The 16,859-nt window shown below is 36.4% G+C and overlaps 1 protein-coding gene across 4 annotated transcripts in view; it reads left to right on the forward strand.

Moving 5' to 3' along the window:
* DLG5 (discs large MAGUK scaffold protein 5) overlaps positions 1 to 16,859 on the forward strand; it is a 95,519-nt gene that overhangs the window by 64,978 nt on the left and 13,682 nt on the right. For 2 of the 4 annotated variants that reach the window (XM_079313126.1, XM_079313128.1), the window contains exons 10-21: positions 185 to 310; positions 771 to 903; positions 2,320 to 2,447; positions 3,107 to 3,282; positions 3,800 to 3,903; positions 4,656 to 4,748; positions 5,611 to 6,630; positions 9,563 to 9,701; positions 11,428 to 11,575; positions 12,057 to 12,178; positions 12,988 to 13,077; positions 14,293 to 14,461. In XM_079313126.1, the coding sequence (XP_079169252.1) occupies positions 185 to 310; positions 771 to 903; positions 2,320 to 2,447; positions 3,107 to 3,282; positions 3,800 to 3,903; positions 4,656 to 4,748; positions 5,611 to 6,630; positions 9,563 to 9,701; positions 11,428 to 11,575; positions 12,057 to 12,178; positions 12,988 to 13,077; positions 14,293 to 14,461 (2,448 nt within the window). The remainder of the gene's footprint in view (positions 1 to 184; positions 311 to 770; positions 904 to 2,319; positions 2,448 to 3,106; positions 3,283 to 3,799; positions 3,904 to 4,655; positions 4,749 to 5,610; positions 6,631 to 9,562; positions 9,702 to 11,427; positions 11,576 to 12,056; positions 12,179 to 12,987; positions 13,078 to 14,292; positions 14,462 to 16,859) is intronic. The other 2 variants (XM_079313127.1, XM_079313129.1) reach the window with 1 other exon arrangement.

A 16,859-nucleotide genomic window follows, 5' to 3' on the forward strand; every position in this document is an offset into this window, starting at 1 on the left:
GATGAAAGGATGAAGAATTAAGACCTAGCATATGCCATTTTTTTCTTCCTTATCCTTTTTTATTTTGCAGATAGAAAACTTTTGAAACTGCTCTTTGAAATTTACATTAACTATACAATGTGGTAAAACAAATTTACTTTAATAGGGTTTAAAGTAACTAGATTGCAATCTTTTTCTTTTGAAGAACTTTGTGTGACAACTTAAGGAGGGAGAGAGACCGAGCTGTGAGTGACTTGGCTGAAGCTCTTCGCAATCTGGATGACATGAGAAAGCAGAAGAATGATGCTGTTCGTGAACTGAAGGAGCTGAAGTATGTTACAGAAATGATCAAACTGCATGAAAGTTTGTGAGGAAAACTTTGTTTGTTGGTTAGTTATTAACTATAGCTTAGTTCCTCTCAACTGATTACTCAGTGGTTTATGGGCGAGGTTTTGCCATTGGTATTTATCATACCCTACACACTGTTAGAGCTCATCTGGGGGTAAATTAAATGCATTTTGGAGGATGTGAGAGGCCTAGTTGTACATTTAGTCATGTAAAAATTTTGCAAAAAATTAAAGACTATATTAACATGATGTATAGAAATGTAAAGCCAATTTGATAGCAGACCAAGACTATTGGAAAGACAGAAACTGAAGGAAATTTTTGGCACTGCTTGGATTTTTGATTTAGAAAACCAAATATAGTATCTATGACAATCCGAGCATTATTTTTCAGTTTATTTAAAATGATGTTTTCTGTGTCTGCAAGTAATAATTTTCTTTGCCTAGGGAAAAGATGGAAAATCAATTGGAAAAGGAGGCCAGATTTCGTCAATTGATGGCCCATAGTTCCCATGACTCAGCCATAGATACAGATTCTCTGGAATGGGAAACAGAAGTGGTAGAATTTGAAAAAGACAGAGTAAGTAAAATCATACATTGCATTGTCTTGTGTACTGGATAGCTCTGAACCAATTATAATCTTTTAAATACTAGGTAAGATTAAAAATACAATTTTGGGGTTTTTAGTTCTTTATTGTTTGACAAGGAATTGTGTAGGTGCACATGGAGGCAGTAAGTGCAGTTACAGCTACATGAAAGTAGTTGGTAAAACCAAGCTGTTATATACAAGCTTTGTAATTTTCTTCATCGGCATTATAAATAAAAATCATTCCCACCTTTAATGTTCAAGAGTACCCAGGCCCATGTAGTATAGTGGTCTTTAAGTTGGTGATTCACTGCAGACATGGCAGTGCTAAGGCAGCCAAAACTTAATATGTGAAGGAATCAGTGTATTAGAGGCCAATCTTTTACTGGCAATAACACTTAAAATCTATGCATAAAAGAGTTAATGTGTCATACTAAGCTATTTCTCCTATTTTTCCAAGTGTTGCTCATCTTTTTGCATGCTTTATCTTCAGCTTTTATCAGGCATCTTTTGTGCTCCCTGAAGACATCTTCTGATTTTAGGGGATAACTTGAACTGTACTTACACATCTGCTTTAAACTCCACTTACTTTTTTCATGTTAGGTTTTACATTTCAATTGTCCTTACCCTTCAGTATGCTGAGATGGTTGATCCAGCAGACAGCTTCAAGTAGAGTTCTCTGATTTTTAGAAGTGTGTTATTTAACAGTGATAATAGCAATAATAAATGAGTTTGTGGTCAGTTGGTACCAATTTACTGTTTTTTGGATAAGTTTTTTCCTTACAGTGACCTTATCATTTACCAAAGCAAGCGCTACATTAAAATTTCCATGTTTTGTTCAGTGAATGATCTCAAAGATTTTTGTTACTTTTCACATCAAGAATGATCTGGTTGGTGTCAGGCTTGGTAGAATGCCACCTCTAAATCTGTATTTAAAAATGGTCCCCATAATGTTAGAGCCATCTTTCCTGTTTACTTCTGGTCTCCAGTCATGGCACAGCAGAAATCTGCCTGACTTCATTACTAAGACATAATGCTCTTTCTTTACCTTGGCAATTGTTTTTTCCCCCCATTCTTGGGAAATATGTCCTTGTTCTGTGATTACACAACCAACATTGTACCTTAAAACAGGTGATATGGGTCTGAATGGGCTTTTTCACATGCTCAGCTGCTTTTCTGTTCCTCTTTGCTGAAGTTCTCCATTTGTATTATTTAAGCCTTAATCTGAGAGAGAAGGATCATTCTAATGGAAATGGGACGTTATGTACTTACGTACAAAAAAATAAAAACTTACCTGATATTCAGGAAGCCTGTGAATATTAGCACATAGTGCAAACATGCAGTTATGCCTCCTGGTAACAAACTCTGTTTGTCAGTGCAGCAGAATCACCTGTCATTAATATTTACTAGGATGATATGGACTTGAAAGCACTTGGTTTTGATGTGGCCGAAGGTGTGAACGAGCCGTACCTCCCTGGAGACTGCGGGATCTTCGTCACCAAAGTAGACAAAGGAAGTATTGCTGATGGTCGGTTAAGGTAGGCCTGGCTTTGGAAAACACCTCCTGGCTTTTTGATCACAATAAACCTTCAATAAGAGCGTATTGCAAATTGTCTTCTTGATTTTTGTTTTTTGAAGTTATGTTTTCTTTATATTATTAATGTTGGTTGGGAAATCACACTGAGAAGGCCTAGAAGCATTACAGAAATTAAACACTGTTTGATTCAGCACTTAAAACTCAAAACAATTTGAAATGTTCTTTTGTTGCACTGTGCCCTTTTTACTACATTGTTATCATCTCCTCAAACCTAGATCTATTTATTTAAATTTTGGGAAATTTAAGTGAGGGAGGGCAAGAGAAAAGGAGAGTAGAGCAGGGGGTCATTTGGAACCATCTGCTATTCTTGGTGTTGATAGAAGTTTTTTTTCATAACTCTTCTCTACAAGCATGCTTTTAAACAAGAAGTTGTCATTAGTGATTTGAGGATATACTTTTCCTAGTGAAATGCAGACTAGCAGTCCTGGTTTTCATTTAGCTGCTATTTAATGCTTTTTCAGGAATGGATAACTCCAGATAATGAAGGATGAGTTTATTGAGATCAGCTCTGTTGCATGCCTTTTCCTGGAACGTTATTCATGTGCTGTGTCCAGCAAAGTGTGCTTGTAACTGATCTACCTAATTCTGTATATCTACCAGAGTGAATGATTGGCTGCTGAAGATAAATGATGTGGATCTTACCAATAAGGATAAAAAGCAAGTTATAAAAGCTGTTCTAAATGGAGGAGGTGTTATTAATATGGTGGTTCGAAGAAGAAAGTCTTTAGGTGGGCGAGTGATAACACCTCTTCACATCAATGTTTCTGGACATAAAGGTAATGACTATAAAGGATGGATGTAAATGGCACATGTTTGTTCAGCCAAGTAAGGCTTGACATAAAGGTACATGTTCTCTGAGCCTTTGCTTAAATCACATTTACATGTTAAACTCCTCTCTAGCAGGCCATTTCATTAATTTTTTTAAAGCAAACCAAGAATACTGTTACTAATAATAGCTTCATCTTGTAAGTACAGGTTTTGTTTTTGTCCTTGGGTGGGTTTTAGTTGATTCTTTTTTAAAATACTTGTCTTTAGTTAGCTGCCTATTTGGAATGTTTGTGAGAGTGTAAACAAGTCTGTGAAACCCAGTTGCCCCATTTTTGTGTGGTTATATTAACTTTTGGGATATTCAAAATCTTTTTCTTTGCCTTGTTATTTCTTTGGAAGGGTTTACTGAAATTTAAATTCAGCTGGATTGGTAGTCATATTTCTTTCTTATGCAGGCAGGTCTGACATGCCATTTGAGCAATATATTCAAATTGCAAATTGAAATTCTTTTTTTATGCATTTCAGATAGTGGGGTCAGTCTAGAAAATGGAGTATTTGTTGCTGCTGTTGTGCCTGGAAGCCCAGCTGCCAAAGAGGGTTCCCTTGCTGTGGGAGATAGAATAGTTGCTGTAAGTCCTAAAAATGCATTTGCCTTTTAAAATTTGTATTTATTTTGAAGTGTTATCATTGATGCCACTCTTTAGGATGCCAAACATTCCAATTAATTTTTTACTTTTGCAATATTAAGTCCTTTTTGTAAATTCTCTGAACATTTATTCTAAATTAATGTTTTTGTATGCTGAATGATGAATGTAATGTGCAGCTTATTTCCTGAGTTCATAAGAGAATTTTTGTCAGAAGCATTAGCTTATTCTTCACACTTGGCTTTCACACATATATATATATATATATGTGTGTGTGTGAGTGTGTGCATGTAATGATATCTGTGATTCTTATATTGATTAGGAAAGGTCAGTTCCAAAAAGGCGTCCCTTCATTGAATGAGAGGTTCCTTGTCTTGTAAATGTTGGTGCCATAGCTGTCATCTGTTCTAGGAGGGAGTCTGTCCTGAGGTGCATTTGCAGCCCTGCAGGATGGGTGTGGTTTGTGCCCTGTTAAAGGGAAGGTGGTTCCTGTTGGTACAGCTGCACAGAGGGTGTGGTGGCCTGGGGTGATGCCCTGTGTCCCTGAAGGAGTAGCAGATTGGACTTGGGAGTTGTCCATTCTCCACTCTTGAAAATGCACAAACATCAACCAAACTTCAGTCACATATATATGTGTAGACTAGTGTTTTCCCTGTCTAAGAGATACTCTACCTTAACTCCTATCTACCTATTACCTTGGATTTACAGATGTCTCTTGTGATTTCTTTTGTCTGCAGATCAATGGCATTGCACTAGATAACAAGTCGCTTACTGAATGTGAAGCTCTGCTGCGAAACTGTAGGGATTCACTTACTCTGTCACTCATGAAGGTGAGTAGCAGAAGCTGAATTTGCAGAATTCTCTTGAACTTGTGCACAATTATTCTAGCTCTTCAAGGAAGAGTATATGGGAAAAAAAGAAGTGTATCAAAATGGGAAAAAGACAGTTGTCTGGATGCATTCCTCTCGTGGTACGCTTCCTCAGCAGTTATTTCCAAAGTAAGGCTCTTGTGCCATTTAGTTGGAAATGAGACTAACTTATTGTCTTCTTTCCCATTTGTTTGCTGGTCACATGAAATGAGATCAGCACAATTGCTTGCTGCTTCTTGGGTTTTCCTTCAGAGGGCAGCACTTTTGTACACAAAAGATAAACTGCTTGCTGTCTAAAGGAAGTTAGCTTTAGTCAGGAGAGAGTTGTGCAGAAAACTGAACTTTTGCTATTGTGGAGATTAAGTACAAGGTTTTGATTTTCAGGCTTATTTCTCTAAAATATTTATTCTGTTTTGTTTTTTGAGTTTAGAATCCCATTATTCTGGGCCTGTCATATGGATTTTGAGTCATAATTTCATATCTAGAGAGCTTTAGGTTTTAACAGAGAAAGAAGATTAAATGTATGAGGGGAAATGGACAATTAAAGTTGGCATCACTTACCAGAGGCAGAAGTAGAATTCAGGCCCCTTCACTTGCAGTTGAGTACTTCTGCCACCATGTGGAGCTGCTCCTTGAGAATTGTTCTGAAAATATTACCAACATTTTTCTAGCTTCATTTCATTTGACATTTTGTGCTTTGAATTGTAAGATATTATTAAGTGTATATTCAGGTATAGATAAATCAAGAAGATTAGGGATATGACTCATACTAAACAGAAATCAGCCACAATAATAAGGTGATCACATGTGGTTTTTGTTTTAGGTTTTTCCTCAGAGTTCATCTTGGAGTGGTCAAAATATATTTGAAAATTTGAAGGATTCAGAAAAAATATCAAACTGTAGAGTTCATGCTTCAGAGATACAAGCACAAAATAAAAGAAATCTGAAACTCAACAGCTCAACCCAGACTGACATTTTCAATCCAGACATCATGGATGGCAAGAAGGACCAAGGGGATCAGGGCAGCACTTCATTTTGTGATCACAAACCTTTCCCAAGTAACACATTACGCGTAGACTCTCGTAGGAACACAGTGCACAGCTGCCATAGTAATTCAGAGCACAGTCTCAGCTCCTTCAGCCCAGAGACATATGGGGACCAAGGCTATGGAGCTGTTGACTTGGACAACAGGAGGCTGCCTTATGAACCTACAGGAGCTGACTGTATGATGGTTGAGACAGCGTTTGACAAAGGACATGGAGCTAAGCATAGCGGTGGTACCTGGCCAAAAGTCATGGTTAATATCTCAGCAACAGAAACAGAAAAGTTCTCTGTGTATAAAAAGCCAAAACAAAGGAAATCTATCTTTGACCCTGATACTTTCAAAAGGCCACCAACTCCTCCCAAACTGGAGTACCTTTCCCCTAATCAGGTGACAGGCCATTCACCTCAGCCATCAAAAGCTGAAGTGGCTTCAACTCCTCCAACTCCTCCTAAGAGAAGTGACTCCATCAAATTTAAACATAAACAGCAGGCAAGCTCTGCATCAGAGTCTACAGTAACAACAGGATCACCTCCCACCAGCCCAGCCACTGCCCAGGCTCCAGTTTCCTTGGCACTTAAACAGGACTCTGCTACTCTCAAGGGGCGCAGCAGGAATGCTGGGCATTACTATCGGGAGGAGGGAATTGACTGCACTCACCTCTCCTCAAGGAAGTCCTGTGAAGATGACATTGGCTTTCAAAGAGTTGAAGAGCCAGAGATTAAAAGACCACGGCCAAAATCAGCTCCTGCTCTGAGGCATAAAATGACCCCTGTGCCCATTCCTAATCCTGCACTTCAGGTAGAAACTTGGTATACTGAAGCACAAAACTAGAAACCTTGGAGTGTATTAGCAGTGTGGTTTTGGGTGCCCAGTTACGTACCACAGCAGAAGCAGCATAGCCCATCCTTAGAATTCAGGTCCTCTGAACTCAGGCTCAGTTGGCATTTGGCAATATCACAAAATACAAATCAGAATGTAGAGTTCCAGTATTTAACAGGCAGTGATGCCCAACAAACAGAAAACTAGTGTTCTGCTTAGCTGCCATACCTGAGGTTTTCATGCTGCTTGTTGCAACATCTGGGCTCTTCTATGTTTTGACAGCCTGAAAAGACATAGATGAAAACACAAGGCATCAGCTTTAAAAGAACTGAAAATAGTGTCTCTGAAGTTTTACAAAAGTCAGGTTGGTTGTCCAGATCACTGTACAATTTAATGGAAGAAGATGCACTACCATAGTATTGGGTTTTTATAAGTCTTTTGACATGTCAAAATAATTTTGTACATCTTATCTGAAATTCAAAGGGTGTTAGGCCCATTACACTATAAAGGTGAGCTGTTTATTAGAGTGATGCAAATCCAAAATCAGCATATAATTTGTTAGGATAAGTAATCCTGCTGAGAAGGTGGTGGTCATGTCTTGACAGAATGGATGGAAGAAAAATTTTTTTTTGCTCTGGGAAAGACCTATTTAGATGAATGCATTATATAAAGTGACATAATCTATAATGTTATTTCAGGTCCACTGCCTCAGATTTGCTCATCTGGAAGATAGAGATTTTTTATTTTTACTTTTTAACTGAAAGCCAAAGTTTATAGAAGAATTTAATATTCTTTTCCCTTACTTGTTTATACCTGGCTAATCCAACCCTTTTCACAGAGTTTTAGAAGCAATAGAGATGGCAGAGCTGAGTTGGAAGTTATGCAGGGTTAGAGCCATATTCTGCAAAAATACTGGTGTAAGGGAACAACTGACAGTTTTTTATGCCTTTTTTTTGGTCTGCTTCCATTTTGTTTTGTCTACTTCCATTCCTTATGCATTCCCAAACGTTTTTAGGGTAAAATACTTACGAAGAGGTTTAAACCTCTATGTAAGCAGTGCTCATCAAAAAATGAAAACGTATCTGTTATTATCAGCAGTGTGTCCAGCACAATAAAAAAACCCCACAGCTCATACTAGCTACTATGAAGAACATTAACTCTGTCTCAGCCAAAGCTATCAGAATAAATGACAGAAAAGCATAAGAGTTTAATTTTGAACCTGTAATCAGCAGATTTGGTCTGAAGAGCAGTGTGGCTTAGAGAAAAGTCACAAGAACTGCACAGCAGGAAGTCAAAGAGGGCATATTCCCATGTCCTATTATTTAATAGCAGAATAAGATCAAGGTGTTGAACAGGGAATGTTTGCTTTATATAGAATGTCAAGTTGCTCCATTAGCACTGATAGTTCTTCGTTGCAGTGCATTGTCATGGGCACATGCACTGCCCTGGTTATAATTGTATTAATATTTGTCTAGTGAAGAATGAGTGAGTAAAGAGTTGCCAGCTGTGACAAGGACATGTGTAGGTGGGGAATTAGGCCCAGGAGATTTTTTAGCTGGAACAGAGTGGGTGGTTTTGGCACTCAATGTTGAGGAGACCAAGGGATATGTGGGGACATATTGTGGTTGCATCACTGTGCTGCCCAAGCTGTGTTACAGGTGGCAAGTAGGTGTTGGTTTGAGGTAAAGAAGAAAATTATAGAATAGAATTACAATGATGATTTTTTTGGTTTTTTAAGGTTACTTAATTTCCTAGTTATTTTTTGTTTCTAGGGTTAAATTAAAACTAGGTTCTATGATTCTTTTTTATTTTTCTCCTCTTTCCCCTCTTCACCCATAAAATAGGAAGAGCTTTGTAGCTCTAAAGTTGTTGGCAGGAGAGAACAAGTGATACTGTGCCTCAAAATGTGGGCATAATCACTCTGAATTTTTTTTTCCTTTTGGAATTGCCCTTGTCAGTTGGAACTACCTCAGGCTGTTGTGATGGTAGTGCCCAGTCTGCACACAGTCACTCCTGAAGTAGTGTTTGTAATAGCAAAATAAAGTGTAGTGTCATTTGTATCCATATTGGGTGTTGTAATTTAATTTAGATGTGTATATACACAGTTAATTTTGTGTACTTTGATAAGCTGATAAATTTAGATGTGCTTAATTCCTGAATAGTAGGTGGATCAATTACTGTTGCAGACATGAAAATGATCAGGTACTGGTTCTATGAAGGCACCTCTGCCTTTTAGTCTTTGTGCTCTCAGTAACTCTACATTTAGTTAAAATACTGCTGTCATAAAAACTGTAAGTACATTTTCAGTAATTATTTTTCACTTTTTACATGCATATTTTGTGCTGTACATTTCAAATGTTTGAACACCATGTGCTGAGTCCTGCACTTGTAGCTCCTCTTCATCATTGTCTGAGCTATTCTCATATGTTCTTAACTCACCAGTACACTTGTTATATACAGAAGAGAAGTTGTGAGGTTCTAAAACCTTAATTGCTTGTTGAAGAGTGGTTACTCCACATGTATCTGGAAATGCAGGCTTAGAAGAGAATGCTCTCTGGCTTTTTAGCCAAATTTTCTATAGCAAACATTTGCAACAATAGCGGCTGAAATAGCCTGTGAAAGCCTTATTTTAAAGGAGAAGTATGCTGAGTGTTTCATTGATGCAAAAGGTATCAGTTAAATTGCAAATATTGCCCTAAGAAGATTGCAAAATAATAGAAAGTAGTAACAAAGTAGGATGGAGAAAAAATGGATAGAAGAACTTAATTGAAAGACGAATGTCTAAGAAGCACCATGGTGACACATTCTGCAACAGATACTTGAAAGTTTGATGTTGCTTATTGTTCCACAGTTTGGCTGTTTTATTCTTTTGAATACAGCTTCCTGTAATCAAACTTCTGTGCTCCTGTAGGTGCAGAAATATGCTCCAGCTAGTGAGGAGCATCTGTCTCCAGAGCTTCAGGAATGGGCACCATATTCCCCAAAGCGTTCTGCTAGGCACAGTGATGGCTTTGTGGCTGCTGCCTTATACCCTGGCAGCATGTCAGCAGGTGAGTACAGAACTCCAAACTGCTTTCTAGGAATGCCCCAAGGCACTTGTCCACACTGGGGACTAATCGTGCTAAGTACAGAAGAAACAAGACTCACAAAACCTATTTCTATGATCTGTTGTAATCTGAACATGGTGTACTCAGCTTTTGGACTGTAAAGAAGTGAAGCCTGTTTAAAAATCACTAAGAAAATTGATCAACTTCTGGCTGAAGGATTTGTGTTTCATGAGTTTCTCTGCAGAGAAGTTCTCAATACATTAGTGCAGAACAAGGTGTAGCGTGTCCTTTAGGAGGAAAAGTAAGGTTTTCAGTGTTTTTGAGAATAGATAGAGGTATCCCAGGCTTTAGCTGCTTCATTTCTGAAATTCTTCCAAGGAAAAAAATCTGGTATTCGGGAAGTGATCTTAATCTAAGTGAAAAGTTAAATGTGAGTGTATTTGAGATATTAAGATACTGAAGAGGGGACTTACAAGAAGCTTAATATATATCAATATAATCAGGTGGAACAGCAAACAGCCTTTTGTCTCTTTTGGTCAAACAATTTTAGGTATTGAAGTTCATATTAGCAGGTTTTGAATTGGCACTGACTAAATGGAGTGCTTAAGGAGGTAATTAGGATATAGTATGCTAGTTAACTTGAAATAGTCAAGAAGCATTTGGTAAATGTATTGTCAGATAGATTGCTCAGTCTTTAGTATCTAGATTTAGATTTCAATTTTTAGCAGCTATATATTAATCTTAAGTTTCGAATCAGATGATATTTATTTTTATGAGTTTATCCTCTCTTCTTGTAAAGCCCCAAAGTCCTGTAAGTTCTAGAAGTTATGGAAGGTTGTATTCTTACTGGAGAACATGAAGGTAATAGTCTGTGTATCTGGATCAATGGACAGATTTAAGCAAAGGTGCCCTAATCTGTTGACAAGACACACTCAAGAGTAGCTCACACCAGGAAGTTTTTGCTCTTCTTTGATTTATTTTACTCTTTTCTCACTTTCTCTCTTAATGGCAGTAGAAAAAGTATTAAAAGTATTATTTCTAACCTTGCAGTTAACTTTTATCTTAGCATCATACTTTTGCACAATAAGTGAGTCAAGTCAAACCTACTTTAGACAATATTAGACAACATATGTTGAAGTGAGAACAAGTTTTTGCTGCTGTGTTCTGTGGTACCAACTCAAGACAAAATTTTAAGATTGACTTTGGTTTAGTATTGTAAAACGAATATACTTACAAAAGCGACTTGAGTAATAAGTTTCAGAAATAAATATTAGAATTTAAAGTCATGCTAGAAGTGGGACTCTGTGTGACAACAAAAGAGAGGAACTAGAATAATTATAGCTGCAGTTAGTTCAAGTGCCAAATAAAATCTTGCATGCTGGTTGGTTGACTAAATTTTCATTCCTGGTTAAAAAATTTCTGAACTTGAAAATAGAAAATATTTTATCTACTTGCTTATATTAAAATCATACACTGTGAATGGCTTCATTTTTGGTAATATAATCCACTTTATTACTGATTCATTACAGAATTATAAACAAGACTTTAAACATGCATGTATTATCAAAAAGGTGTCGTATGATGCTTAATAATGTATTTGTATGCTAATATGTTTATTTATCATGCATGTAAATATTAAAATACATAATTATAAAATATTAAGGTACATTTTAAATCTGGACTTTATATGTTAATAATGTTGATAAGAATATGCTTTTCTCATCTGAAGCAGGGACAGTACCAAGAAGCTTAGCACCATGCCCTGCAGTGACTGCTGTCATGAGAAATCCAATCTATACTGCCTGGAGCCACAGAGTTCACACCAGCAACTGCCCATCAGTAGCCAGCCAAATATGTCATCAGCATCTGCATCCCAGGTGTTTTAAAATTTATATCTCTCTAAACTTTTGCTTTCATTAGGATAAAATTACTTCTAGTAGTTTGGTGGAGTTCAGAGTGAAACATGTTATTTTGATGCAGGGGTCTCAAAACCATTGTTGCATATTAATGATGTTCCAGTTGCTTTCGTGTCTTTCAGTAACTGATGGGTTAGGTTTTCCTCTGCCCTACTGATTGATACTGACAAAGAAATTAATTTTTTAATTAACTAATTTCTAGTATTTTTTTCTTGTCATTGCCAAAACAAAGCTTTCTCATTTTTTTGTAGTACTTCAAGGCTATTTTTCTTCTGGCTTCTAATAATTCATAAAATGATGGGACAATGTGGAAGTGGAAACGAGAGAAGCCTTAATTTCATTCAGCACATGGGCTAACCAGAATTTTTTGCTGGCCAGTTTCTGTTTGCTGAGGTTTGGCCAGTTCTAACTGTTTCCCTATTCTGCTTTTCTTTTGATGCAGTTCCCAGCATCAAGGTCGCCTGAGTTTGGACCTAAGTCATAAACACTCCAATGACTACTCTGAAAATTCACGTACAAGAGCATCTCATGGCTCAAATTCCTTGCCATCTAGTGCCAGACTTGGTAACCAGCTTTTCTAATTTATTTCCTGTGGACTTCTTTATATTGTAGAAAACTGTAAATGAAAAATTCCTTAAGTACCCATGTTAGGGGATTGTCATGATTGGAAAAGCTAAAGGCTTCTGGTGTTCCTTTGCTTAATTTCTCATGGTTTAAGACTAAAGGTGTTCTGTGGAAGTTGCTGTGTTTGGTTTGTTCTTTACAGTCTCTCTGAAATGGTCTCTGCATATGAGGGATTCTCCCTTCCATGCCTGTTACACTTTAAAAGTGTCCTTAGAGAGATGGGATGCAGGGTCAAAGGTTGAGGTTCAATGAGCTGGTGATTAGAAAGAAAAGGAGAGAGTCCCCTGAACAAAAAGTCAATGGATGACTAACGGCCAAATGTAAACTGTATTCTTAGAAAATTAATTATATTTAGTTGATTGACAGGTAAATATTTTTTATGCCTAGCCTAATGATACCAAAGCAAATGAATGCCTTATAGCAGTAAGAACATTTTAAATTTAAATAAATTTTAAATTACGTGATAACTGGAAATTTGATATGTACTAGAAATATTTTTTCCTACAAAAATGAATGGTGCATATATACTGTGTAGCTGCATTGTGTTCTGTTTATACTGACACTGTAATCAAGATAATTTACTATAATTATGATATTCACTGTTATGAGGGTAATCATCAAAGCTTTTGCCTTGATCATTTAGAGGCCACTTTAATGCTCATTGAAGAAGTACAATCTAAATGTACTTTTTTGTTCATTGTCATTGCTTTTATTTCTGTCTTATAAATTTTTCTTTGTTTTAAAAATAGGTTCTTCAAGTAACTTGCAATACAGAGCAGAACGAATTAAGATTCCTTTAACACCAAGATATCCAAGGTCCATGATGGGCTCTGACAGAGGTGAATTATTTCATAAGTAATTTTAGTCATACTGTTTTCAGGATAACCAAAACAAATCCCATGCAGTTATTAAATCAAGTTGTACCACAGTCTGAGCAGGACAATTATTTTAATGTTCCATAATCTGAATTTTGCCAGAGAAATGTTAAAAAAGAAAAGAAACTTTCTAGTGAAAGTTGTTTCTTTTGATAGCTGACCCAAGTACCTGCACACTGATTAAAAATGCAGACAAAACTAAGAATAAGCATTGCTGTAAGTTTTATAGTTGATTCTTTTAGAATGATACCTTGAAAATTTTAACAGTGAGCTGACTAGCATCTTTTTCATTCTTTAAGTATATTATTTGCTTACTGTTGTATCACTGATTGTGAATTATACTTTGAAATGCAATGAAAATATCTCAGTACTTCACTCAAATTGCTTCGTGGAAGATGTTTAAAGACAAGCAGTAGTTGGAGTGCTGTGGAATCAGGAGTTTGCTGACAGCAATCAGCAAATCTGTGCTGCCATCACTGCTCAAATGTTCTGCAGCCTTAATGTATTGTGTGCAGTGATTTTCCTAACTGGGCAAATACAGTTCTGAAAAATAGCTTTTATTTGCAATAAATAATTTGATTTTTTAAAAATTTATTTTCTCTAGCTTTTCAAAGGGAGCAAACTGTGTCAGGGCACCTGTTCTGTAGATTGCTTAGGAAGGCTACAATCAGGGCAAAGATGCAAACTAAGTCATGTCAAGCTTGTTTTAAATTTCAAACCTTTCTTGTCTCTGTGTAGTATTCATGCTTAGCTTCTGTTATCTTTTTCAGGTGTTGCATAATATACCTCCTATGTAAAGAGAAGGGCTGCACATAAATATTTTATTTGAAAAGAAACCTACATATTAGATTTTTATTTTACTTCTTTCCTATCTTTTATTTTTCTTTAACATGCTTTTCAGACATGCTCATGGTGTAGCTTGTCTGTAACCTTATCTCCTGTTGAAAATGACAATAGTTGTTTGCACACTTAGGATGGATTTATCAAAGTCATTAGGGACAGTAAGTTTTCTGAAATGATTTACCTGCTCTTCCTAAGCCCCTTACATGACTCCTAGATAGTGAGCAGTCAGTCCTCTTTCTTCTCTCAGATGTGTGTGGTGTCTTTCATTGTGTCTGGGTGGATCTGCCAACTATGACAGATGCAGGATACTAAAACTCTATTGTTGGCTTTTCCTAGGCTCCTTGTCACACTCAGAATGTAGCAGTCCCAGCTTGATAACTCCTCCCCAGTCACCTCTTAACTTGGAAACATCTTCCTTCACCAGCAGCCAGTCTCAGAACTCCCTCTCTACATTACCTAGGATTTCCATTAGCCCCGTGTCTGTTGGAGAACGTAGAAAAGATAGGTAAGGTCCCCACATTTTTTGTTTTTGAAACAAATGTGTCTGAGGAAATTTTGTGTTTATTAAGCCGAAGGAATGTGAACATTTAATTTAAATGAAAATTATGTAAGTGCAGACATGCATCTCAGGTCCTGTTATTAAATGGTGTTTTTCTTTAGAGAGTATGTAAGAGATCCTTTTGTGGATTTTAAGAATAAGTGATTTCCTAAAGGTTCTGTTTATTCCATGTTGGACTAATGGTTACACCAAGTAAGAGAAGCCTAAGTTGGAATATACCCTTTCAGCTCAACTACCTCACACGCTTATTTATGATAACCTTGTTCTGTACTCTGGAAATCTAAACAAAATTGGGACCTAGTAACGTCTGATAGCTAAACATCAGGTGCCTTAGCACTGTGAATCTGTGCTCCAGCCACTGTGCCTTTATTCCATATAACCAGAAAAATCGAGCACATAACTGTGGAAGAACAATACTGATACAATTTTACTGCTCTGACTGATCCCTTTGGCTGCACCTGGACCACTGCTAGTAGTAACATTTAGTATATGTGTAGCTGCTTGCAGAATTTGAATCTAATGTGATACCTTTCTTAAAAACATGTGCTTTGTGTTTAATGACTTTATATCTGATTAATATTTCAAAAATACACTGCTTATAGTATCAGTCTTGGACATCTGTTTTCATTTTATCATGATCTGACTAGACTGAATATATGAAAAGATTTGCACAAATTCAAAGCATAGAACAGTAAGACACAAATTGGAATCACATTTTTATTTCCAATAAGGCAGCTAAGTGCCATTCTGGCAGTGTAAAGGAGCTCCAATGTATTGAAATTGATTACATTTATGTTGATTTGAAGACTCCTTTGTATGCTTAATTTATGTAAAAACACTGACCATAAAAATGTGAATGGTAAAATTATGAGGATGTTCTGTATTCTAACTTTCCTGGTAGTAATAAAAAGTTATTCATAAAATGTTGCATTAAACTTTTGTCTTGTTTGAAGAAATTGCAACTAAGTTATTGTAGCAATTATAGATTGTCTTGTATACAAAGAACAGTGTTGTTTTGAAAGAAAATGTAAAGAGGTTTTTGTGAATTTACATTCTCTCTTATTCAGTGTGACACTTGTACTACATGTACTCAACTTGTGTTCTCATATAAATGTTCCTCTGATTGTCACTTGCAAATTCCAAGTCACAGTGTCTTTTCTCTTTCACATGACTAATGATGTGAGTGTTCAGCTGAACAAGCTGGGGTTTTGGCACTCTATATCTTTGTGTCTTTGAGCACAAGATACATGTTCTGATCTCTGGGAAATAACAATTTTTGTTCATGTTGATCATACTATTGAAATACATCCAGGTTCCAGCCCCATTGCTCTTGCTGTGCTTATGCATAAACCATAGTCTGAATTGACTTCCTAAAATGAGTATAATTCCAAGGTTTGATGGTGTGTTTTTAAAACAAAACAATTAAACAGTTATCAGGTTAGGAAAGTAGCTACCTAAATCTATCCTAAGAAATGTTTGAATTTTGAGAGGGTTTTATAAACTTCATGTTTCCCACAAAATGCAAATAATTCACTTGGCCTTTCCCAAGATAAAATTAATAATTATATAGATGAAAAAATTTCAATGTTTGTTTGTTCTGATGATTTTAATTTAAGTAAAAATGAAAATAGCTCATCAGTTAAGACTTTTTCTCTACTCCATGTCTAGTGATTCTGGCAGGCACTCTGAATATTATAGACAAGTGCTTCACTTGGTTTTGGTGAAACTGCTTATCAAGTAAAGCACCTTTTTAATGCTATAATTTCTTTTACTTTATTGCTGATTTGGTATACAGGCATAGTTATCTGTCATTCTGTACTTACTATAATCCTCAGATAGGATCTTGCATGCTTTGTATAGTTTGATCCGAAACAAATTAAAAATGGGGGTGGCAGATGAAAAAGCAGAAAGGTACAATAAACAAAGCTCTGAAAGATGCAGTTTAAATTTTTAATGCAGAAATAAACCTTGATGAATTTTGTGACATGAAGGAACTTCATGTAATATTGCTTTACATCCTCATAAGTGAGTGAAAAAATAATCAGTTTTCTGCAAGTTATCAGAATTTAGTTAATTTAGGTCACATGCAAAAATTATGAGCATCAGCAATAAGTTCACTACATTGGTAAGCAATTGCTGAGGGCCTTACCCCTAAGAGTGGTGTAAGGTGGCTGAATTCCAGACTTGCATTCATATCAGCAGCCAACAGTTTTTATCTCAAATGCATTAATTAGCTGGCAAACTATTGTGCCTTTGCTGCAGAAGGCTACCAAAAGGATCCCTTCAAAGGCTGGGAATATGCAGAGTTATGAAACAATGTCCCCTTCCCTCTGTCCCCAGCCCC

Source organism: Erithacus rubecula (assembly GCF_903797595.1).
Source record: "Erithacus rubecula genome assembly, chromosome: 9".
Classification (NCBI taxonomy): domain Eukaryota; kingdom Metazoa; phylum Chordata; class Aves; order Passeriformes; family Muscicapidae; genus Erithacus; species Erithacus rubecula.